This window comes from Cyanistes caeruleus, chromosome 6 (assembly GCF_971803275.1).
Source record: "Cyanistes caeruleus chromosome 6, bCyaCae1.hap1.1, whole genome shotgun sequence".
In the NCBI taxonomy this organism is placed as follows: domain Eukaryota; kingdom Metazoa; phylum Chordata; class Aves; order Passeriformes; family Paridae; genus Cyanistes; species Cyanistes caeruleus.
This window is the reverse complement of record NC_141706.1, coordinates 45,721,133-45,746,202: the sequence shown is the minus strand read 5'-3', so window position 1 is coordinate 45,746,202 and position 25,070 is coordinate 45,721,133. Positions and strand designations below refer to the sequence as shown.

Below are 25,070 nucleotides of genomic sequence, written 5' to 3'. Positions count from 1 at the left end.
AGCTGTTTATCTTCCGATTTGTTTTGACCAGTGCTATGGTTGCCCTTCTGAGAACTGCTCCTTAGGTCTCAATAGTCTTTGTCATCTCTCCCTGATACTCAGCATGGTGAAGGTTTGTTTCAGCTGGAACAGTGAATTTCCAATCCTCATCTCGCCAGCCCTTGCCTTGTCTGGGGTTAGTGCCCCTCCCTGCTGACCACACTGCCCAGGACTCACTCTCTCCACAGTGCCTCAAGCCATCCACCCTGCTGTGGTCTGTCAGGCTTTGGCTGGGGAGAGGGTGAGGCAGGCTGGATGAAAAACCAGTAATACTCTTGTGGTACTTGGCTCTGCATTTCCTTTACACAAATAGAAAAAAAAACCCCACGGTTTCCCAGCTCACTAGCAATCTGGCCAAAGTCAACAGCTGGATGAAGAGCAGCGATAGAAGCTAAATCCAGGAAAGACTGAGGTGTTGCTTCTGGGGAGAGGGAAGTGCTTTGAAGAGTTTGCCATCTTTGCCTCCAGCTCCAAGGAGGATGCCTGGTGTTAAGTCACTAAGAGAACAGTTTGCCCACCTGTGCTCCCTCTGGCTTTTGCTTACCCAGAGAACTATGATCAGAAGTGATCAGGGATTTGAAAATGCTTTCTATATACAGTGGATTTGGAAAACAGTATTGTTTTCTGGATACCTCAGTCTCAGTGATTTAGACTTGGTGACTTTGTGACTCTGTGTATCTAATCTTTAAAAAAAACCCTCATTTGATTCAGAAAACAGAGATCCTCCTATCCATCTGTGTACTTTCTGGGAGTCTGATAGCTCAGTCCTCAGTGGAGTGACAGGAAATCACTCACCTGTTTTGTTCAGAGAACAGGCACCCTGTAGGTTCATCTGGGACTGCCAGGAGAGCCATGATATCCAGGGCATACAATATTTTTGTACCTTCTCTACCGTGCTAAGCCTAAAAATAAGTACAGAGAAGAGTGCAAGTGGCACCAAAATTCATTGAAAATGAAATGTTTACACACAAAATTGCTGTGGCAATTTGTGGGATCCCTTGCTGAATGAAATACAAGTGTTATTTGGGTTCTGCAGGGATATGTAGCACTAGAATGTAGGGGACCAGATCTCCCTTAGTTCTCTTGACTTCTAGCATATGTCCTCAGGCTTATAGGGAATCCAGGTCACTGACCTGCACCTCAGAATAGGGCAGCTAAAAGCGCTGGTTGGATAGTTCTGAACTGTTGCAGATGTGGGTCAGTCTGTCTGCACAGCTCCCTCCCATTCCAAATCTCTTAATTTTGATAAGCACCTAGTACCTATAGGTATTTCCATGTGAAGGTGACTGAGGTCTCTCAGACAGAGCCCTTTCAGCTGGTAGGAATTGGCAAGAGCACACACACATACATGCTCCTGGAAGGAGAACGCTGCTCCCTCTGCCTTCCCTCCTTGCCCCATGTTCTGTCCTGGACCACTGCTGCTGTGAACTCCAGAGGTGGGGAGACAGGACAGCCCAGAAGGAGAGGTGTCCTAGGAGTCTGCATGCTGATTTTGCCCTACAGGCTGTACCTGACACAGAGAGTTGTCAGGAGCTCTGATGGATGAAGAGCAGGGAAACCACCTGCTTGGAAACAGGCTGTGAAGGAAGAGACCAGTGCCTCTTTGCAGAGATCTGCGCTGGCCATGTGCCTGGCTGAAGGAGTGGAAGTGAGTAATACCATGTTGAGGGAGGCTGTAAGACTGAATATGAGGCCCTGGGATTTTAAGTGACTGGAACATAGTGCTTGAAGTGTCAAACTCCTCTGCCTCTTCTTTGCCTCTTCTCAAGCAGGTGGAGGCCTGGAGCATGGTAACACAAGCTCCACATTCTGCTGATTTGGAGCTACCCCACATATTTCCCATGCTCACTCTTAGCCCTAGGACAGCCACACCAATGAGAGAACCTGTAGCAGTGCAGATCCCTGGGAACTGGCCAAGCTCTGGCCTTATGCTCACTGAGATCCATCCAAAGGATAGAGATTGCTAATGGCTTCTGGTCAGATCAGTACTGCTGCGGTGAGCTCAGGTGTATTTCCTGAGACACTTCAAGCAAGCCAGTCCCTGTCTGCCCAGCCTGGACTGGAGGTTTGGAGGGGAAAAAAAACTCTGTTTTGTACTCCCTGACCATGAGCCAGCTCACAGCATGACAAATTGAGATGGAAAGATGCCTTTCGCCATTGATTTCTGCAGCCCAGGCTAGAATGGTATTACTCAACTCAGTCCACAAATCCCAGTGCTCATCTGCCTAGAATAGAACCAAATAAACAAATTAATTCAAAGCAAATCTGACCCTCCCCATACCTCCTCCCTGCTTCAGCTCACACTGGAATGCTTTGCCAATGGGATCTCAGTAGGATGACTTTTCCTCAAGTGTTGCAAACCATAATGTTCCTACTCTGTTTTTCCTTTATGAAGTTGGCACTGCCCCTTGTAGTAAGGTCAAGTAATCCCTTTTTCTTTGGAAATGAAATGTTAATGATTATTTCATTTAAAGTCCTTCACATGTTGTTGTTATGGGGTTTTGTGGGTTTTATTACAAAATTTGGTAATCCTGGGAATGACAAGAGATGTTTCCTAAAGCCAAAGGGGTGAAGTTCCTTCAGGCAGGCAGTGTGTAGAGACCAGCCAAGTTCTGCTACTTGCACATAGCAAGCTCCCTTTTCTTAAGGGTAGACATGATATGAGGATTTTCAAGCAGGAGAGCTGATTTCCCTGTATTATGCTACCTGTCACCTTCACCCAGTGACTCTCCAGAACTCAGGGCCTGCACTGACAGTCACTGTTTGTTTGGGGGAATGCAGTTCTTTTCCTCAGGGTGCTTTCATCTCTGCAGCAAAAGACCCTGGAATCCCAGCCATGTTCAGCCATAGGGCTGTGCCTGGTCCTTAATAGAGATCAGAGAACAAATATGCCTGAAGTTTCCAAGGCTTGGTAGCTCTTCCCTAGCCTACCTAGGGTTCCATATGGCTTTTCCTTTGTCACTAACAAAACTAGCAGTAATAAAGCAGTATGTAACAGGCATCAGAAGTTCATCTTCTGGCTGCAGGGCTGAACTGTAGCTCAGCAATGTGTGGGCAGGTCATGCCTGGCTGCCCTGGCCGTGTGGGGTAGGTGGTACTCCGCAGAGTCTCAGGGGAGCTTCTGAAAGAGACTGAGGTAGAACTGAAACAAGGTTCATTTCTGTTTAATTATTCTGGCTAGCCTTGCTGATTATTGAAAAGCGAGTGTTATTTGCTGTCCTCATCTCAGTTTAGATCTTGATTTTAACAAGACAAGAAATATTTTTGTCAGCAGACTCTCTTCTCCTGAGGAGGTGGTATCGGGAGTTTGGGAATGTGCTGCTGAGGTTTTTGCAGAAGGAAAACAGCTATCCTGCTGCATGTAGGCATGCTTTCTACTAAGGAATAATTTTGCTTCTGTTTGCAGATGTTTTTAGCTCTTTACACCTGGCATTTTGTTCCTGTGGAGAAACCTGTGCCCTCTAATCAGAGCACCTCTTCATCTTCTTTATCCTAAATTGAAGAGATTGAATAATTTAGGTTTCCTACAGAAAGACATTTTCACCAGTCCTCCAATTATTTCTGTCATGTTTTTTCCTGTATTCCCTCCATTTTTTTGACATCCCTTAGAAGATGTGACATATTTTACATCACAACTAGGATGATATTATAGAATGTATACACTCTCCTGTGATGAGGACGTGTAGGGAGGCAAAAATACCTCCCTGTTCCTGCAGTGTTTCAATGTCCTAATGTCAGGGCATTGAACTGACAGTTCATATTTAATTGCTTGTCATTAGCCCTGAAATCTTTTCAGAATTTCTGTTTTCCAGGATCATCTCCAACTATCTGCAGCTGCTGCCTGCATTCCTTCTTCCTAGAAGTGTAATCCTGCATTTGGCTCTATTAAAATCCCATGTTGCTTGGATGTATTTACCCTCCACAGAGATCCAAACTGCTCTGTGTGATTGCTCTGTTCTCATCACGATACACCACATTGCAAATTTTTGTGTCAGCAGCACACATTAGCAATGTCGATTGTATGTTTATTTCAAAATAAAAATATTTATTTCCAGATGAAATTCTTGAATCGTGCCAGGCCTCACACTGATCACCCTGGAACCCATCTAATTCCCTCCCCAGTGACAACTACCTCTTGTGTTCTGTTACACAGCCAGTTTGTTATTAATTTTGCATGTGCCCGATTGACATCGTAATGCCCTGTTTATGTTTTTATTGAAATAGCACAGGGTCTCAGCTTGTTGGTGTGCATGTGACTAATTCTATCAAATTATGAAAATGGACTCCTTTGACAAGAGTGGCTCTTCACAGACCTCCTTGACTTGACCTCACTTTGTATTCCTTTTGTTTAGTTCCCAATTAATTGACCTGTGCATCATTTTTTTTATTTTCCATTGTTCAGGGCTGATTTTGGGCTCCCTGGCTGGCAGTTACCTTGTGTGTTGTTCTTGACCTGCTTGAATACCGGCACAGCATGAGCTCCTTTTCCATCTCCCCAGATCTTATTGTTATTCCAAGCTATCCAAGGAATGTCTGCAAGGCAGAGCTGCCGTCAGCCAATTCTCATTGAATCATTCAGTCCTGTTTGGTTTAGAAATCTGTGTTGCCTGCAGACACTGTAACACATCTCCTGTGCTGACTGTGACAGGGAAGATGGTAAAAACCACAGAATGGGATAGACCTCTCTGGCACTTCAGTGAGAAGTGCCACTCTTTGCCTCAGCCCCTCAGTCAGAGATGGAGGTGTTGGACAGGGTATGCAGGAGTTGTACTGAAGTTCAGTTACAGAGGCATCCAAGGCTGGGACTTTCAAAGAAACCCAAGGAGCTTGTGGGCAGCCAACCTATTTTGTCCCTTGGCTGTACTAAGCCTTTTTCCTTGCAGGTGGTACAGGTGAGAGGGAGATACTTGTGTTGGAAAGCAGAGCACCCTCTTGGAGGCTAAGTGCAGTGAAAGGAAATGGGAGCAAGTGCAGTGGATCAAGATCTTTAACACAAAGAGCTCTGCTTTGTGGTCTATGTGGCTTTATAAAAGAGCAAGTATGAAGTGTGACCTTGAGAGCTGGACGGCTTCTCTGTGCCATAATGCAGTTAGTGCAGAAAGTTGTAACTGCTCTTACAGACTTGAGTTCTTGGTCATTCTCTTGTTTGTGACTCTCGTGGGCCAAGTTTTGTGTATTTGCATGGTCTGGCATCTTCTCTGACTGTCTTACTGTGTTCTTAGTGCTTGTTTGGGGCTGGGAAAGCAGGTCCTGAGAAAACTTTCACCATAAGAACAAGTGTATTTGGAGCTGCTTATGTTTGCTGTGGTCAAGGAACAGACCTTGAGCGTGATGAGCAGGCCGAAGTTCCTCAAGGCAGCTGAAGCATCCTTGTGGAAGGAGAGCCCGATGTGTCTTGGTGAATACTGTGTCCTGCCAGGCTCAGGACATGGGGCATGGTTCCTAGAGGGAAACAGTGTGCCGTGGTGATGACTGAAAGTAGGGGAGGAGTGGGATCCTGCTCAAGTAGACAAATCTCTGTGTCCAGGTGGCAGCTCAGGCAGCTTGGCGGTGAAGGTTGCTGCAAGGTACATTGGTGGACAGGCACTGTGGGTCAGTGAAGTCACTTGTGAGGCATTATTGGCTCATTTTTTTCTTTTCCACAGGATTCAGAGCAGAATTGGCTCTCCTGTCTCCCCTCAGCACACAGGGTCATCAAGGACTGTCCGGCGCTACCCAGCCAGCAATGGCCAGCTCACCTCCAATGCACTCCCCAATGGGAATGGACATGAGCAGAGCAGCTCTGGCCCACATGCTGTTTCCCAGGAGCACACCTTGTCTGCAAAGGGTAAGGCTTGCAAGGCCATCACTCTTTTGGGGCTTCTTGCTGGGGTCATGGGAAAGGGCAACACTTTGACTGGGGACCACCAGGAAACCATGGACTCCCAGGACTGTGCTGCTCAGTGGAATGAAAAGGGAAGGCCAGCGTGGGCACTGCTGGGCTTGGCAAGGAAAGAGGCCCTACTGAAGGAAGACACATCAGGGAAGCAAAATGCAGATGGCTTGAGACAGGAGCCAGGGGATATGACAATTGCATCTCAGAGATTTTGAACATCACCCCAGCACATTGCCCTGAAGGAGAATTGCCTCAGTCTGTAGAAATGGTGTCTCCCAGCTTACTCCTCAGGCTGAGCAGCTCTCAAGGTCAGATTGTGCAACCAGCATTTATTTCTTCCCTTTGGCTGCTGCCTTGATGCCTTCTGACATGATCAGGGATTAGGCCAGGCTGCTGGGACATGCAGATGCTGAGCCTCAATGCTTTCCCAGTTAGGACAGATGCCCATTGTCTTGTGCAGCTTGGTTCCCTCCTGAAGCCGTGATTCCCCAAGGAGGCACCATGTGGCACCTCAGCCCCTATGAGCAGGGCCACGAACTTGGTTCAAGCTGTAATCTGAAAGTGGGGATTGAAACAGGGAGGAGGGTGAGCACAGCAAGGGCAGCACATGACTGTCCCATTGGGGTAGGATGGAAGGCTCTGGTGTCAAGCCAGCTGGTTACAAAATAGTTCTGTCTGTTGACCATTTTCCACAAATCCTGAAGAGATCCGAGTGTGAATTCCCATCATATGGGAGGATGGTGAGGGACCAGAAGAGGACCACAGGTAGCTGCAGGAGGCTGGGGGACACTTGTAGGGAGACAATGGTTTTCTTAAGACCTGATACTCTCTCTTCTGGATGACAATGTGTTCATGTGGTAAGACTTCCAGTGGTTTAAGAGCAGCCAGTCTTCTGACTACTGATGTAGGCTGGAGAAAGAATATAGCTAAAAGTGGAAAAACTCCCTTTATGTTGAAGTTAGTGCATGTGTGTCCCTTCACACTGTTATGCCACCCCAACTGGGCAGGCAGAGCATGCTGCTTGCCATTGTTCATGTGTTGACAAACTCTTACAGATGCTGGAGCAGAAAACAGGCTGGAATGGGCAAGGGGCAAGGAGAGACAGAATCACAGAATCGCAGAGTCAGCTAGGTTGGAAAAGATCATCGAGTCAAATCAATGATGTAACACCACCTTGTCAGCTAGGCCATGGCACTAAGTGCCACATCAAGTCTTTTCATAAACACCTCCAGGGACGGTGACTCCACCACTTGGAGAGGCACAAAGGCCCCTCTTTGCATTGGGAATGCTTTGGAGCTTGAGCTGCGAATAACAGCTCCCCTGGCCTGGAGATGCTGTTTCCACTTAGCACTCTCTTTCTTTCATAGGGGCCAACCTGACAGAGAAGATTAGGAAGATAAAAATTGTCTTCACCCCCACCATCTGCAAACAGACGTGCCAGAGCGGGCGCTGCTACAACAGCTGCGAGAAAGGAGACACCACCACTCTCTATAGCCAAGGGGGCCATGACCACGATCCCAAATCTGGCTTCCGCATCTGTGAGCACCCCTATCTCCTCCACCTCCTTTCTTGCCTGTTTCCCTACTCTACTCTTCCTGCTTTTCCTGACTCTACAGACTAAGGGCTTGGGCTGCTGTAGGGAGAGGAAGCAATGGCTTTTCTCAGTGCCTTGGAAGGTGTTTTCTGGGCTCTTTGGGGCTTCTCTCCGGGGGAGAAATACAGACTTTGCCTCATTGCTCTCTTTCCTGGGCAAGCACACCCTGTTTCCATCTCACCCTGGGTAGAGGGGATGTATGTGCTTGAGTCAGGCCTGCTGCCAAGCTTCACCACCCCCTTCTTCTCAGAGCCAGCTCACTGCTTTAGTTGGCATCCAGTCTTGGGGCTGACTTTCATCACCTAATTTCCTCTTGTTCTCTCCTTTCACTCACATGGCAGCCAGGAGAGCTGGCTGCAGGTTGCAAACTGTTCGTATAAACAGAGCTTGCTGAAACCACTGCTCACCTTTCAGAGCCACTGGGGTTGTTCATCAAGTCACTGGGATATCCAGCTGTGGGCTGGTCACATTGTCTTGGAGCCAGCTGGTGGGAGCAGCATGCTGGACTTGTTGAGACTTGTTCTCTGAGTACCTCTGTATCACTCAAATTCTTCTAACACCGAGAGAATAAAAAGTCTCTCTGCTGTGGACACCGATGGAAGATTGTGTTCACAGAAATTTCTGCCTAAATCCCACTACAAAATTGTATCTCCTCCCCCTAAACTGGGTGCTGGGCTTGAGCAAGTGAACTTGAAACAGGATGGAGGTGTTCATCCCCTGGGATGAACCTGACAAGCCATCCAGGAATGTGGAGCAGCAATGTCTCATCTCCCACTGAAATGAGTCAGGGTAATCTGCCAAGGAATCCCATGCGTTGCTTGAGTGTAGTTCACATTGAGATGCTCTGTGTTGCTCCAAGCATCTGATGAGGTCAGAAAAGACATGACTTTGGTTTAATCTGTGAATGTTTTTCTGAGCCTGTGCAGATGAATTGCTCTTGATTCTTTTGTCCCGCTCCACACTTCTCCCACATGAACTGCTGGCAGGGCCAGGGCTGGATGTGAGACAGGCTCTGAGGATGTGGCTCTCTGCCTGTTCTCTCTGTCTGCCTCTCCCATCCTGCTGAGTTCCCTTCTGGGCTAGGAGTAAAAGCCCTGCCAAGTGGGGAGGGGGCGATGCAGAAGTGAAGAAACTGGGCAGACTTGGCTACACATGGCTGCCATAGCTCCTGACCCACTCCAAGAGATCCTGCTGTGCCAGCAGCACCACCTTGGCAGCCCCCCAGCACGTGGGTGCCCCAGCCTGGCTGTGGCCCCAGAGACCAAGGGAAGGTTCATCTTCTTCAAGCCATGACTCCAGTTGTGAGCAGAGCCTGGGGAAGATGGTGTTGCCTAGCAGCACTTGAGCCTGCCTCCAGGCTGCAAGTGCTGACCCCAGCCCAGTGCTGGACCTGGTCCTTGGGACATCATGGGGTTAGTGCTGTCCAGGTGAAGCTGCCTGGCATCCCCCAGCTGCCCTTGGCCAGAGACTGTCTCAGTTCCTCCTCTAAGCAGGCCTCTCTTTGCCTTGCAGACTTCTGTCAGATCCCGTGCCTGAACGGAGGGCGCTGCGTGGGCCGGGATGAATGCTGGTGTCCCTCCAACTCCACAGGGAAGTTTTGCCACCTGCCAGCTCCCTCTTTGGAAAAGAAGCAAGGAGGAAGAGGCCCAAAGACCCCAGCTGGCAGCTCCATGAGGCACTCCACATACACCCTGCCCTTGTCCAACCAGCTGGGTGAGTATGGCCAATGGCTCCAGAATCACATTTTACTCCTACTCTGCTCCTCAGATCTTTTTTAACAGGCCTGAGGAGGCCACTACCTCCTTTTGCTTGCCATTTCAGGCCAGGTTGTTAGACAGGACGTTTCCCTGGTTTCTTGTGGAGGCTTTGTTAGGTTGGTCCTCTTTTTCGGCCAGAGAAATATTTTCTCTTAGATGCAGTCTTCCTCTAGATTCCCTGGTGGGCTCAGTGTACCTCTCCTCCCATGTGACTCTGTTTATGATGATACTCTTTGGGTGCCAAATTGTTGCCAGATTGTCACAAATGTGGTGTAAACTCATCTTCCAGCTTCCCTAAACCCTTCGCTGGTGAACGTCCACATCGACCACCCTCCAGAAGCCATCGTGCAAATTCACCAGGTGGCCAGGGTGCGGGGTGATGCAGAGGTGTCGGAGGAAAACAGTGTGGAGACAGTCCTGGTGCCTCAGCTGGCTGCTGTGCCCTGGTACACCTATGTCCATGGGAATGGCAACAGCATTGCCACTGAGAGCAGACAGCAACAGCAGAGAGCCCCGGGGCTGCTGGGGAGGTGCTTTCGGGAGGCTCTCCACGGGCAGGTAAGAGGTCATCTTCAATCGTTGGGCTATGCTTTTTTCTGGGCTAGGGGAGCGTTGGCTTTTGGGATATCGGGGGTGGCTTTATTCTGTGAAGCTGTTCAGTGTCAGCACGGGCATCATGCAGGTGCCATGGGCACAGGCAGCCATGTGTTAGTACTTGGGAAGAAAAAAACTCCTTGCTTTGATCCAACAGAGAGACCTCACTGCCTTGCCCTGACCAGGCTGTGCCCTGGGGCAGCACAGCCCAGACTTGATGGCTTTCACACACAGTCTGGTTTTAAAAGGGTGCCCTATTTATAGCAACATTTACAGCCACGCTCTGCGATTATTGTAGGAAACGTATAAAACATAGGAAAATTCCTTTCCCTCTCAGACGATAAATGGAAGTCTGATTTCCATGGAACGATGCCTTCCTGGAGAGCTCAACTGGGGCTTGGGAAGCAAATGCACGTGAGGGACTTTCTCACCCCTGTCCCACAGTCATCGTAATTTCTTATTTTGTCTTTCCCCATATGTTTCTCTTGCGTCACTGGAAAAGCATTGGAGATTTTTGGCACCCACAGGAACACCTGTGAGGTCCCCCAGAGCAGTTCATGCTCAGAGAGACCCCCAACCTGGCAGTCTGGGACTCAGCCCCGTCCCCACTGCTCCCCAGCCTTTTTGGGGGGGCTCCTCCCAGTTCCCATCCCATCCTTCAGTCACTCCCATCCAAGTAGCCTCTAGCAGGAAATATTGTTAGCCATTCTCTAGTGCAAAAATAGAGGAGATCAGAACTCAGGGCTGGAAAAGCCCTGCTTTTCTGTGGGGACATGGCAGTGCTGCGACCATAGGAGCAGAGGATGATGATGCACGGAGATGCTTATGGATGCCTGGAGAGGCTGTAAGAGATGCTCTCGGGGCAGCAGGGGGTACCCTTGCTATGCTCACACCTCACCCATGTGGGTTGATGCCTTGCCTGGGAGAGGGTAAGGAGCTGGGTGGGGAGTGCCTGCCTCTCCCCGCTCAGCCACAGCCGAGCCGATCGGTATGCGAGTGCTGGGCAGGCGGCCACGCGTGCCTGGACGGGGGCCAGCTCCAGCCTGTGGGCCCAGCAGCTCTGCTCTAATGGGGAAGCCTGTAATCCAGAGGGCCTTGCCGAGAGTGGGGGGAAAGAGACTCATTCAGCAGAGGAAAGTGCCTGACAACAAGCTCCCTGCCGGGCTGGAGTGCTGCACCCATTTCACAGGCTAATCGGCCAGGCAAGGGGCTGATTCTGGGGCTCTGCCAGGTGATATCATCTCTGGTTCATCTCTGCTCTGTTTGATGGCCCCTTCCCCTCTGAAGGGTGCAGTCAAGGGAGGTTCTGTCTGCACAACTTTTTACTGTCTTAATCCACATCCCTGGTCCCGCTGTGTCCCAGTGGGGAGCTGTGCCAAGAGGGCCGTGCTAGCCTCTGACCCCAGACAGTTGTTCCCTGTGCTGGCTGTGCTGCTGCCCTACTAGCTGGCCACAAGTTCCCTCTGCATCCCACAGAAGCCTGATGTGCTCCTCTCTCCGCAGTGCACCAACCCCCTGCCAGGGCTAACCAAGCTGGAGGATTGCTGCGGCAGTGTGGGGCTCTTTTGGGGCGTGGACCAGTGCCTGGCCTGTCCCCCCCGGCCAGGTGAGTACTGCTGCTGGCCAGGAGCTGGGACAGCGTGAGGGACAGCCTGCACCTCGATGAGCAAAAACTATTTGCTCATGTAGCTGAGGCAGGGAGCAGAGCTGCGGGTTGTCATACATGGCTCTTCCTGGCCCAAGGTCCTTGGGCATGGACAGCATGTCCCATGTGAGTGCAGAGGCATGCCAGCTGCTGCCCCAGCCCACCGTGGAACAGTTCCCAGGGTTGGGTGCTGGGCCCAGGTTCATGCAGCCAACGGTTCCCACCATGCTAGCCCCATCCAGAGAGAGAAACAGGAAAAAAGCAGCCGTGGTTTAAGGAGGCGTAGCTCTAGGTTGGAGGAGGAGGCTGCAGACTTGGCCCTATAGAGTTACGGGCTTGCTCTGGGCCCAACACGGGTTTGGCAGGGGCTCTGGAAATAACACTACATCAAACAATTGGCAAGAGCACACCCGGGGTCCGTTCCAGGGGCATGGGCGTCCAGCTCTGATTCTGCTGCACTTGGGAGCTGGACAGACTGATCTAGCAGGAGATGGGGATTCCTCATCTGCTCTGCTCAGGGTGCTTCATGACGAGCATGGCCCCTTGCACCATGATCCCACCCTGTGTTGCTGTGTTGTGGCCTGTGAGAGGCCGTGCAGGAGGACTCCTGGCTGGAGAGGAGGCAGTCCCGTGGGCACAGTGGCTCCAGCATCCAGTGCTGACTGGGTGTGGTGCAGGGCAAGGTGCACTCACCTACTGGAATGTGGGCAGGGAGCTGCTCACCTCTTCTCTGCCTGTCTGCCTACCTGCCCCCTTTCATTGCTGCCTGCCTGTTCACACTGGATCAAAGAACTAAAGAAAACAGACCCCATGGTTCAGGAGATCCTGGACTCCTGAACAGAGTGTAGGTATGCAAGGTGGCAGGTTTTGCAAGCAAGTGTGGTGTTGGTGACTTCTAGCTCCGCTCAGAATTTCTTCTGCTCGCTTACACACACATTTGCAAGAGCTGAATTTGTGTCTCATTATCCTCCCTCAATTCAATTCCTCCTCAGCCAGGGGTAGGGCTGACTGGAGCCAAATTCTTTGCAATCACAGACGAGGTTGTCAGCATCCTGGAACCCAGTCCAGATCTTGAGAGTTCTGATTGCTGTCATCTTCCCAAGCTGCATGGCTGTGCTGTGGCCTTGGCCACGCTATTGCTTGCCTGCCCTCACCCACATGCCACCCCCAGAAAAGTCTTAGGCATATGTGGTGTGGGGGTGACCCCAGGGTCTGCAGGTTCAGTACAGACAAGGAAATTCCCCACACAGGCCTCAGCCCCTCTTCTTTGTCCCTGACCTTCACAACCCCAGACATGGCTTTCTCTTCCCCATCCCAGAGCAGTCTCCCTGTTTCTCACCTGTTCTGTGATCCCTTCATTAGAAAGCAGGGGGTCTTAATACTTCATGTAGGCTGCAGATTGCTGCAAAAGCTCTGCACCTCCTTTCTCCTTCTCCATGCCAGGATGCAAGGTGATTGCAGAGAACACAGCCAGAGCTGCAGCAGTGATTTGCTCTGCTGGAGCTTCAAAATGTGTCTAGCCACAGGCGTCTGAGATGTGAAAACAGACACAAAATACCCCCACGTGCTCCTTGCAGTCAGCCAACCAGTAGAGCAAATGCACTCAAGAAGTGACTCCTAGCTGCCAGCAGGCTCCCCAGCTCACAGCTCAACACACGCTCTGTGTCCCAGGAGCAGTTGAAACTCAAGGCAAGTTGTCACTGCTGGTCTTCACTGAGTCGACAGATGCTTGCCTGGTATTGTTTCCAGATTAATTCTAGGGAGATTTGAAAAATGTATCCATGAGGGTCTTTTGTATTCCTATGCCACAAGAAATTCCCCCTGGCTTTGGGTGATAAAATCTCTCCTTGGAGACTTAATGGCTCTTGCGATTTTGGCAAGCATTCAGGCTAGTTGAAGGAGCCCTTTTCAACCTGTTCAGTGTTATACAAGTATCTTTCTGCTTTGTCCACATCTGGTGCAAGGAGCTGTAAGGCAGACACACGATGGAGGCAGCCTAAGGGAGTCCAGGTGTTGTGCAGTGAGAAGTCCAGGTGGATGGAATGCCTTTCTCTGGCATGTTGTCTTCATACACAAGATAGCTGACCCCGGAGTGGAGTCAAGGAAACAGTTCTTTCACAGTGACCTTAGTTCTTTAACAGAGCTGCCAAGCACTGTGACCTCTCGTTGCCTTGTGCCTTGTCTGCCAGGGTTTCCAGTTCCATGCCAGTGAGGAGGCATTGTTCCGTGTATTTCCTGCCTGTAGACCACATCCCACACTCACATTCCTTCTGTCTTCTGGTCTTGCTGGCCTGTGTGTGCTCAGTCAAAGTCACTGGGCTGTAGTTCAGTGATCTGGTGTCTCGTGCACAGAGATAACATGTCCAGTGTATGTTTCCAGCTTTCTTCTTAGCACTGTGATCTTCAGAGAGAACTCATTGCTCTCATGTGTCCCGGGGAAGCATGCACCAGAGCAGACTTGACAGCACTGGGAATTTAATTCCAGCAACTAGAGACAGAAATGGCAGAAGCTAGTTCAGTGTAAACACTTACAAACGTACAGAAGTGCAGCCAGGCAAGAGCTAGACAAATGGGGAACTTGTTTGGATTGACTGTCTGCCCGAGACACTGATTGTTAGTAGAGTCTGGATACGTCCGGATGTCTCCATCGTCTGCAGCTTTCATGTTTGGTACGTGTTTGTGTGCGGAAAGACATCAGAGAAGAAGAATAAGAGGCAGGCATCTGTCCGAGCAAACTTACCATGACCAATCCTCGCTATTTTTTTGTTTTGCTCAGCAGCAGAAAAGCCAAGGCGCTCAAATGCTTTGTCTGCATCCTAATGAGACCACGTTAAAAGCTGAGTTCAAAATTAAGGGTTGACCTGGCCAGGAGTCTCTGTAGTGAGTGTTACTTTTCTCTTAGATATTTCCTTAGGCCACCCTCGGGGTGTGTGGTTTGCTGCTGGGGGGCTGTACATCGTTAAGAGTTTTCAGAGATGTGGGAACAGAGATGGGTGCTCCAGCAGGCTGTAGTAGAAGTTCCTGGGAGCTGCTGTTGCTCATGCAAGTGAGAACTAAAGACAGAACCCCCATGATATGTCAGAGACAGCCCTGGGAGAAGGGGGAGAGCCAAGAGCTTGCTCCATGAGCTGTTTTAGCAAAAGCTGTTTGTTGCCTGATCCATGAAAGAAAGAGATGAGCCAGAGGCACGGCCCTGGAGGGTGGCAGGACACCTGCATGCTGCCATGTGACTGCAGTACTTCAGCTCTGGACAGAATTTGGTGCATGAAATCTGTTGTGTTGCAAGATAGGATATATCAGGTGAAGACACTCAATGACGCTCCTGGGTCCTTAGTGCTTGGAGAAAGCAATGGAGCACACAGTGAAAGGCTAGAACAGAAGGGTAGGGGCAAAGAGGAGCTGGGAAGTAAAACCTGGAGAAGACTGATGGTAGGAAAAGGGAATTAGAGGCTGATGAAGCAGCTGAAGCAGAGGAAACACTAGGATGTGGCTGAAAGGGAGCTCAGGAACCAGCACAATAGTTGAGCGGTGCTGGTGAGGAACCTGCACTGAAGCAACGTCTTGTCCTGTGGCAAGCTCAGGATGCAGAGCTAGTAGCAGTTACAGTGCTGGGCAGAGCTTACCTGCCAGGCCATGTGTTACTTTGGGGGATACAGCGGTCTGTGGAAAGAATGTGCTGGAACAATATTAAGAGATGGTCTGTGGAAATTAAGAGCTGCATGTCAACGTGTACCCCATGGCAGGTGTGGATTTGGATACTGGTTTTCCCAAAGCCTTGGCCCTTCTCAGGCACATGAGGATAAAGGAAACTGGTAGCAGAGAGTTTTGTCCAGAGGGGATCACAGCTCTGCTCTTCTACCTCCGCCCCATCTGTGAGACCACACACACCTCTGGAACCAGCAGCATTCCAGGAGAACACTCGTATCAGTGGACACCATCTCCAGTACTGCCAGAAGCTACAAGTCTCACCCTTCTGTGCAAAGGGTGGACTTTCTGGGCACAGTAGTAAATCTGCTTTTTCCAAGTCTTGATTTTTCAGTGCCCCCTGTCCCTTATTTCCAGCTGCAGCATGGGCTGGGCTGTGCACCCACTCATTGTGCTCACTGCAGATCTTCCTGGGCTGCTTTCTTTCCTGCTGTGGGTTTTAACTGCATTAAGAAACAAGTCTTTGAAGGCTATTGTTTTGTTTTTATTCCCACTCCACGTGTTTTTTCAAGTTTTTTGTCCTAAAGGAAAGTCTGAATTTCACTGGAAAGTTGGATCTTGTAATGTCTGGCTTGGCATCCGCAGCACTCCCCTAACAGACCTCCCACTGTGAGAGGGGTGGCAGCTCACCCATGGAGCCGTCATCATCGTCAGAAACGCCAAGTGGCTCTGCAAGCCTCACACTCCCCTGTGCTGTGCCTGCAGGCATTGAAACAGCCGCAGAAAGCCCCTTGAAAAATCAACCTCCTGGCCTGCTCCTGTGGACAGATGGGGTAGGATACAGGAAAAAAAATCCCTGGATATATGGGAAGGAAGCTATGGAGGCCACTGTTGCCATGTGCCACAGAGAGTCTGTGTGGAACAGTAAGGAAAGGCTGAAGTTGGGGAAAGAAGCGGAAACCTCTGCAAGGTTGTGCCAGTACCACAGAAAGAAATGCTTAACCTGGGAAAGCACAGCATTTTTAGGCCCACTTTATTCTGCATAGTGCTTGTTTTGCTCATCATTCACATACAGCATTGTTGTGGCAGCACACACACAGCAGCACAGTATTGGAGAAATGGAGGTTTTTAGGTACAAGGTATCTTGGTGGAGTTGGAAGCCACCTTGGGAGCAGAATGAGGATCTCTCTGCTGAAACACCAAATGGCAAAAAGGAATTATCAGACTCTTTTTCCTATGAGCATCTTTTGCACCTTCAAGATCTTTACTTGTCATGAGTAGAGCCAGAGGACTTTGTATCACACATGTAGCACTGAGGCATGCCCTCCCCACCACTACCACCATAACCCTTGTTGGGGCATTGGAGGAAGTCTTGCTGGAGCCTCCTTACCACAGACCATCCAGAGGAAAGCAGTCATGACAGACCTGGACAGAAGGATTTGTTTCTTTCCGTTGTGTGTATTCTGCCTTAGAACTCAGGTGATCCCCACAGCCACAGCCTACTTCTTGGTGTGGCACCTCTAATACATCTCTGGAGGCTGCTGTGGGGTCCAGGATGCTCTGCTCTTCTGCCAGTGAGCTCAGCAGCTCAGGTCCTCTCTGCAGTGAAGATGATCTTCTCTACTTCACACTAAACCAGGCTGAGGCTTGACTGAGTCCACCACCCCTATTTCTCCAGGCGTCATGAGACCATTCAGTCTTGCTCCTTTCACCTCCCAGGTGCTGGAAAACCTAGGACTAGCAGAGGCAACACAGCTACCCACAAAGTTTCTCAGCAAGTTGATGTCTTTAGTATGGTAGATGGAAAGAGTCAAATAGGCTAGCTTTCAGGAAATAGGCATTTCCTCACTTCTTATCTGCCCACAGGCTTGCTTCTTTCCATTTTAACAGTGATATTATATGGACTAATGTAGTGTAATATCTCATCCAACAGATATTGTCTTACTTCACACCCTTGTGGCTACCACCGCTAGAAGAAGTTTTCCACTTCACCACCATCCTGAGCTTCTCCTGATAGTGTTTGGGGAGCCAGGGCCATTGGGTAAAATCTGCTCTCCTGGGAACTGATGAAAAATTACCCTAATGCTTAAAGATCATCCTGCTAGGTGACAAAATCCCTCTGCCCAGTTTCCGTGTATTCATTTCCTTTCATATTATGATCTACTTGATTATTTTTCTAGCTGGGGACAAAGATGCTGGTGGGAGTCCTGTGCTGTGGCTGCCTTGCACTCACCTCCTTTCTGAGCCTGTGAGCTTTTTGCATGCATATTCCTTTGTGTGATCCCAGCCCTGACAGGGATGCCCAGTGCCTGCAGAGCTTGCAGAGAGCTGGAGGAAGCAATGAGGAGAGCCAAGATAGACTCCTAATCTGCAGCTACCTGCTGACCATATTGGTTAGGTACAGTGTCCTCAGGGCTGAAGTGCCCATGAGGCAAGGTTCTGAAATCACACTCTTGAATCAGGAACCAGGGCTCCCTGCCCTCAGCAAGCCTGAAATCTGTCTGCCTGACAGATGCAACTCAGTTGCTCCATCCCTAGCCTCAGGCTCTGGGAAAACCCTTCTTGGAGAGAGTGTAGACAGACACAGGAGACTGAGGCATCTTCACCTCTGGATGTGACAGATTTTTGCCCTCTCTGATCATCAGATTAGCTTTTTCCTTTTGGTGGGTTCTAAAAGGATAGCCTCCTACCAGCTGCATGAGAGAAGGTTGGATGCTGATCCCCTTTGGAAACCTAGGTGTCCTAGGCTGTTTTTTTCAGGAGGTTTTGGCCATCTCTGCTGTTGTTCATCAACATCTGAGCCCGTGAAAGGAAATAGTCCTCTACTTAAGAAACCAAGCACACAGCTGAGAGTTAATAGCTTATATCCTCCTGCAGCCACATACTGTCTTCCCTTGTGGACAAGTCCTGGCAGAAAGAGAGCAGCCTCCATCCAATACTTCAAAACTCTCTTGGTTCCCCTTTGGTACAGAGAGATCTGCTCACATTACATTACAATTATTCTTTCCAGGGAACATGGGTTTCTTTGCAGAGTTAAGACATTTGTCCATAGTTTCACGAGTGATTTGCTGAAGTAGTGAGTTTTCTGCAGACTGGAGTTTTATAAGTGTTAGGGTGGCACAGACCTGCAACTCATCTGCCCATCACTGGCATTTTCTGTCTTGCCCTCTACCCAGCAGCATCTGTTGGGGGGATGCTGCAGAATCTGTTTCTCTGCAAAGGCTTTTCAGAGGGGGAGCATGGCTCTGACTCGTCATCACTGTTTGATCTCCAGCACACTTGGCTTCCGCTCAGAGGGCTTGCACATAACAATGGTGCTTCATTTGAGTGTCTGTTATCACATTGTGCTGAGGTTGACAGACGCTTCCAAGCACAGTTACTGCCTGTCGGCAGCCCCGAGCCCACAAGCTGTGGTGTGGGAGGACCTCAGATCCCACTGGGGTAGTGAGAGGCTTTTTTATATTCCCAGAAGGTTGGAAAGGTACCCAGGGATTCCCAGTATCACAAAGAACTCCCTTGTCCCTAACATCCAGATATTTGATAGCACCTGCTCCCTACAATTCGTGACTAAATTGTTGGAGAGGGTAAATAGATTTTTTTTGTCTTTGTCATTCATTCAGCTGCTGAGGATCAATGTACACATGGAAAACCTTGTAGCTTCTTTTAATATACCTGAGAAAACCAGGTTTTCTATTCTCTTTCCTGGTACAGGCTGGTAATGATGTGTTCTCCTGTCTTTTATTTCCTAAGCACCTTTAATCTTAGGAGGCTGGTCTCTAACTTTTGCCTTTCAAGAACTGTCCTAGAGTGGCTTTAAATTGCTTCATAGAGTTCAAGTGTTCAGGACAAAGAGTTATGGACATGCCTGCTTTCTGCCTCCAGAATGTGTTCTTAAACTTTGCAGGCTCTTGCCAAGTGTCTTCTACTGTAAGGATTGTCTCAATTTGTCCCTTGACCTCTTGAGAGCTGCAATGTGTAAGAAATCTTCCAGGCCCTCGATATGACTATTGCCATGGAGGGATTTCTATGTATGACACCAAGGAGTAAGCTACTAATGCCAGGCAGGAGAAATTAAGAGTCCCTGTAATATGGCTGGGCAGTCACTTAGCTGTTGCATGCACTCCTTGTTCCCAAGCAAAAGATCCAGAAAATTAAGAAGAAACCCCACCCTGGGAAAATCCCAACCTTAGGCAAAGTACCCTTCTTCCTACCCCACCCCATGCTTACTCACTTCCCAGCCCATCCACTCAGACTCCCTTTTCCTTGCTTCAAAATTCAGTGCCTAAATTTGGCTTCCTAGGAATTTATGGGCCACATTTTACTTGCCTTTAAAAAATTTGGAGAGGTTTAATTGTGCGTGTTATAGAACATTTTGAAACCCACAAAACTATTTTAAGCAGAAATCTGAATTTTTCTTTGCTGAGAGGGATTTGGGCAGGAAATCACATGCAGTATAAAAAGAAATGTAATAAATAGGGCCTGAGCTGTTATTTAAGCACCTTGTCAAGAACCTCAGCCATTCTTTTCACTCTGATCCCCCCTGTCATGTGCCACCTGGCCATCTCAATGACCTAGAAGGAGATAAAGTGATACAGTGATAGACATGAGGCACAGGAAGCTCCTCTGGGTCACCAGTTTGGCACTTGCCAAGAAGCAGAAGACACTGCATGGATAACGTGGCTGCTCTTACCTTTCCCTCTGCCCTGGGAGTCATCAGAAGCTCATCCACAGCAGGCCTAGGGACCCTTTCCCCTCTGGAAGGAAGGCAGAGAAGGGAGGATACTGGTGGCTGGCTCTATTGTCAGTGTCCCACACTTTGGTTTTTTTTCCCCAGCACACCCTGTGATTGAGAATGGACAGGTGGAGTGTCCCCAGGGATACAAAAGGCTGAACCGGAGCCACTGCCAAGGTAAGGATGCTGCTTTCATCTGTCTCTCTCCCTCGCACATCCCCTATCAGAGCTGAAATTATCTACACTAAATACATTTATCTAAATTCCTAGTATAGCTCTGCAAAGAATGTGACTTGTAAAAATCTCCATGTTTTCATCAAGAATGAAAGCAAACCAGGTAACACAGGACTATGTGGCTCAGCTGACAAGCACAGTGAGCACATAGTTGGGCCAGTACAAGAAAATGCCCCTGTTAAGTCCTACTGCCCCAGTAAGGACCTATGTTTATGCTCTGCTAAGTGTGAGTGTAAAAACACTTCTTCCATGGTATGAAGCAACAGAAATTCTGTTGCCTAAAAATATTAGTGAAGGTTATCAGCTTGTTCATTTGTTCATTTACAAGTAGGAGAGTGCAGTTCGAACATTTATAAGGGGGAGAGTGCCATAAAAGAGATGCCTTCTGTTCTGACTGTGTCACTTGTTCATGCTGCTAGGCTTCCCTGCCTGCCCTATGCTGCCAGGATCGATTAATTTCTCACTTCCATGGTCCCTTGGCTCCACATGAGGAGGAGTCTCTTCCCTTTTCAATCTCTTCCCTTTTCAATCCCTTTTCAGTCTGGTTCATGTTTATCTGGCATTTCTTGGACCTACACTGCTTGTGTTTTTCTGTGCTCTGACTAAAGAGGAATTTTATTGTTCCCTTCTTGTGATCCCTGATAAGCTGAGAGGTGTCATCTCACAGATGCAGCAGGGAGCAAACCCAGGGCTGGCAATCCAGTGACTCATCTCTTTTAGCTGGGACTTTCCACCATGCTTACTTAATTAATGATTCAACCTCCCCACATTGTCCTGAGGGAAAACTTTTAACAACACAACAACTATTCAGATTGTGCTCAGATCTCATCCCTTATGTGGCCACAGACAGTGCTGTGATTATGTGTGATGTCTCTACCCAGAAACATCAAATACGAGTTGGAGGAACAAAGGAGTTGGAGGAATTCATGTCAGAATGTGGAGATCTGCAGTGCCTGCTCTGGATTTCTGTCCCCTGTGGATCAGGGAGGAGCAGAGGGAGATGACAGTGTGGATTTGGCTATGAAGATGTTTTTGCACAGAAAAAAGCATGAACCAGAGATTTGTGCCTCTGTAAAAGGGACTGGAGAAGTTCTGTTCTTCAGACACTACTGTTTCAAGGTGTACTCCCATCTCTACTCTTGCAGCAGCAGATGTGTCAGGAAGCCTTAGCACCTGACTTTGGGGCCCAGAGTGAGTAATTTGGCAGACAGATGTATGAGAGGCTACATGGGGCCTTCTTTTGCCATCCCAGGTAGGAGTGGAGACTACCTGGCTTTGCAAGCTATTGTTAAAGAACTGTGACTGGAGGAGACCCTGGCAGAAGCCCACTTTCCTCTGTTTGGTGAGGATGGAAAGGACTGTCTCTAGTGCCTTCCAGCAGAGGAACAAATTGTTCACCTTTCCAGGATCTCCTTTCCTTTCCTTGCTGCATCCTATTGAGTAGAACAAGGCTGCAAGGAGTCTGAGTTGAGAGTGCCTGTCAGACCCAGTTGGGGATCCTCCCAGTGCTGCTGGGACTAGCAGGAAGAATGGCACTGGAAGAGAAAATTTGAGGAACCAAATTGGAGGAAACATGAGGAAAACAGGTCTTGGAGGCTCAGGCATAGGGAGGTGTGCATACAGTCACCATACGACACGCACTGGCACCTCGGTGTCCACGAGAACTAGGAGTCCCCATGTGTATTTGGTCTGTTGCTGACCCGAGTCCTTTCTGCTGACCAAGCACTGGGGTAAACCAGACTGCACCTTTCCCCCTGCCTGACTCAGTGTGGCTGTTTCTGAAGAGCACTGGCAGGTTTGTGTGGGGTGGCAAAAAGCAGTTGAGGCAGCATATGGCTCTCAGTTTGTGGTCCCTAGCTGTGGGCTACCCCTAGCCCTGGCATGCTGCAGTGGTAGGAGTGTGTAGTTCTGAGGGTGCCTGCCTGCTTCTATTCCCAGTGGGGACTTCTGCTGTGGCTGATGGCAGGATAGAGGAGGTTGGGGTGAGGCCTGGATGTGGCCCTGCTTTAAAATAAGTGTATAAAGCCTAGCCTTTGGTGCTTGTTTGTTTTGTGCTCTCATTACTCTAATCCCTTCAATCCCTTTGTTCATATGGAGTCAAACACTTTGTCCAGTTGGTCTGTCAGAACGATGTAAGACTCTGACCATGCTGTGGAGTGACAGGGATGAGCCACAAGACTCATCATACATATCTTTCCTGAGTGGAGTTCCCAGAATATTTGGGGTTGGTCACTGGTTGTTCTCATGAACTCTGTCCTGTGCTTGGTACAGAGCAGGAAACACTACATTGTGCAGCCAAATCCTACTCCTCCCTGGCCTTCTGCAGATCCCTGCAGCCTTGCTACCCCTGATTGATGTAACTTCTGGCCTGGTCTTCATGGCCCTTGTAAGTCTCAACTGTGTATGGAGCAGCTGGTGGGATGAATGGGGGAGTTTAAGAGCACAGGACTGGGGAGGACCTCTAGGTCATTAAGTCAGAACTTCAGCTGTCAATGCTGGCTGTGTGTCTCACAAGACAGCCCCCTCCAACAAGCAGTAGTGCTTTGGCTCTGAGGAATAAGGTAGTGCTGGGAAAGCTGTTCCTGAGTCTTCGACCCCATCCATCTTGAGACAGTCCCTAGAGCACCACTGGGTGCTCTGAGGGCTCTTGAGGTCTCACCAGAGCCATGTACACTGGCACTGGGACCACCCTGTGTTTTTGGCCCAACAACACATTGGTATTTCTTGGTCTTGGGAGCTCAGAGCTGTCCTGAAACAGTGAGTGGCCCAGAACCTTCTCACTGATGGCTTCCACCATATACTGGCTAGCAGTATATGCTCCTGTGGTTTGTCTCAGGGTGGTGTTGAGGTTGCTCCCAGCCCTGCTGCTCTATGTCTCATCCAGCTCTTCCCACACTGCTTGTGCCTCCTGACACAGCACATTTCATCAGCATTCCAACTTTTCTGAGCTAAACCCTTTAGTGAAGATAGAAAGCTACCTTGTTCCATGAGGACACCTTCCTCCCTACTCTCCATCTGAAAACTGCCTTCAGCACCCCTTAATGCACTTTTTGCCAACCCCTGTTTTGTCTGGCTTATCTCATACATTCTTACATGGTGCTGCAGGAAAGCCTTTACTGCAGGCCAAATGGATGAATTCAGTGGCATTTCCCTAGGATAAACCCAGCTTCCTTCCCAAAGACTGTGTCTGATGAGTGCTGAGTCAGGGGCAGAGGCAGAACTTGAGGCAGGGCTTGAATATGGTGACTTCCCACTTGCTCACTTTGTTCTTATAAGAAAGTGCAGTGAGCCACAGCCTGGCTCACCACCCCTCTGCCTCTGGATGGGATCTGCCAATGCCCTCCCTGCTGGCACTGGGTTTCTCAACAAGGATCCTCCGTGGATGACAGCTCTACCAGGAATCAGAAGAAAGAACAGGACTTACCATTCCTGGCTTGCAAACAGCCATGATAATAGTGACCCTGACAGAGTGGCTCACTGTAGGGGCCACATCTGTTTTCCACGAGGGCCAAAAAGCAAGAGCAGTCATCCACAAGCCATCCTGCAGCTGCAGCAAGCAAGCTCTGCAGATGTGGGACTACTGTCACCATAGAGGTCCCCACTGTGCTGCTGGATGTAGAGGCTGACTCGGACACCAGCCCAGCTGAGACCTCTTTGGTTCACAGCACCTGAATGGGAGGCACTGGGTAGGGAGTTTAGCTCACCCCGCTTCTTCATATCTCACAATGTTCTCTTCTCTCCATAGATATCAATGAGTGCTTGATGCAGGGCCTCTGCAAAGATGCCGAGTGTGTGAACACCCGTGGCAGCTTCCGTTGTACCTGCAAGCCTGGAACCATGCTAGACCCATCCCGTAGCCACTGCATCTGTGAGTGCTCCAGCGAACCCCTCGGTCTGGGGAGGGATCTGAGCAGGACCCCACAGCTGAGTGGATGCTACAGCGTGTTTCACATCTCCTCTGAGTGTACCTGAATTGGGTTGTTCTGAACTTGTGTGCAGAATGGGTCCCAATCATGCATTGTCATTCTCCATGGACATTGCATGGTCCCTGCAGAGGCTGAAGAGAACGTGCATGTGGCGTGGCAAGAGAGGACATAGCCTGCTGGGATGAGAGAACTCCCACATGAGCTGGATTTCCTTGGGGATGACACTGTTGGGGGAAAGGCCCGATGCTTGATGGCCAGGGGGTGTTCTGGAGAGAGGATAGGAGAGCCCTCAGGCAGACTGGGAGGCACAGGCAGAGAAAGAGCCAAGGGGGAGAGCTGAATGTCCCCCATTCTCTCTTTGGAGCGCTCCGGACAGCACTGACACGGCTGTTGTGTTTCAGCGGACAAAGCGGTGTCGATGGAGCAGGGGCTGTGTTATCGCTCAGCAGATGGAGGCGTGTGCACCTTCCCCCTCTCGCACCGCATCACCCAGCAGATCTGCTGCTGCAGCCGCGTCGGCAAGGGATGGGGCGAGAACTGCGAGGAGTGCCCCATGCCCGGCTCAGGTGAGATGTGCCTGCTTTGGCTTTCTTCTGGTTAGACTGGGCTTTGGGTTTGCCTGAGCACAGACAGCTGCGGGACCCAGAGCTGAGCAGTGCAAATGCTGTCCTCTGAGATGGGTTCAGAACCCAGGAAGCAGACCTGGATAATACTGGGAAGATAGAGGGGTCCCTGATGGGAAACCACTCTGTACCAGAGGGAGAACACAGCCATGTCTGTGCCTGGCTTTATTCAACAGCCCGTTTCTCTCCTACATCTTTTTCTGGGAAGAAAGACAGGTGAGGATGAGTTTGAGTATGTCAGCATGGGCTTGGGTGGAAAGAAGAGCACAAAACTCCTCAGGGACCAGAAAAATGTTCAGGTGGTTTTTGCAGAGTATCTTGAGTGATGTGCAGAGTGTTCAGTGCCTAGGTACTCCACGTTTGCTTTTATCTGCTCCCTTGCTCAGCCTGGACCTTCCTGTGGCAT

At 49.6% G+C, this 25,070-nt stretch overlaps 1 protein-coding gene across 2 annotated transcripts in view; it reads left to right on the top strand.

The window, feature by feature from the left end:
• Positions 1-25,070, top strand: part of LTBP2 (latent transforming growth factor beta binding protein 2) — a 71,335-nt gene that overhangs the window by 26,202 nt on the left and 20,063 nt on the right. For both annotated transcript variants that reach the window (XM_086895987.1, XM_086895986.1), the window contains exons 4-11: positions 5,685-5,866; positions 7,282-7,452; positions 9,021-9,221; positions 9,555-9,823; positions 11,363-11,465; positions 19,984-20,058; positions 23,861-23,983; positions 24,443-24,607. In XM_086895987.1, the coding sequence (XP_086752113.1) occupies positions 5,685-5,866; positions 7,282-7,452; positions 9,021-9,221; positions 9,555-9,823; positions 11,363-11,465; positions 19,984-20,058; positions 23,861-23,983; positions 24,443-24,607 (1,289 nt within the window). The remainder of the gene's footprint in view (positions 1-5,684; positions 5,867-7,281; positions 7,453-9,020; positions 9,222-9,554; positions 9,824-11,362; positions 11,466-19,983; positions 20,059-23,860; positions 23,984-24,442; positions 24,608-25,070) is intronic.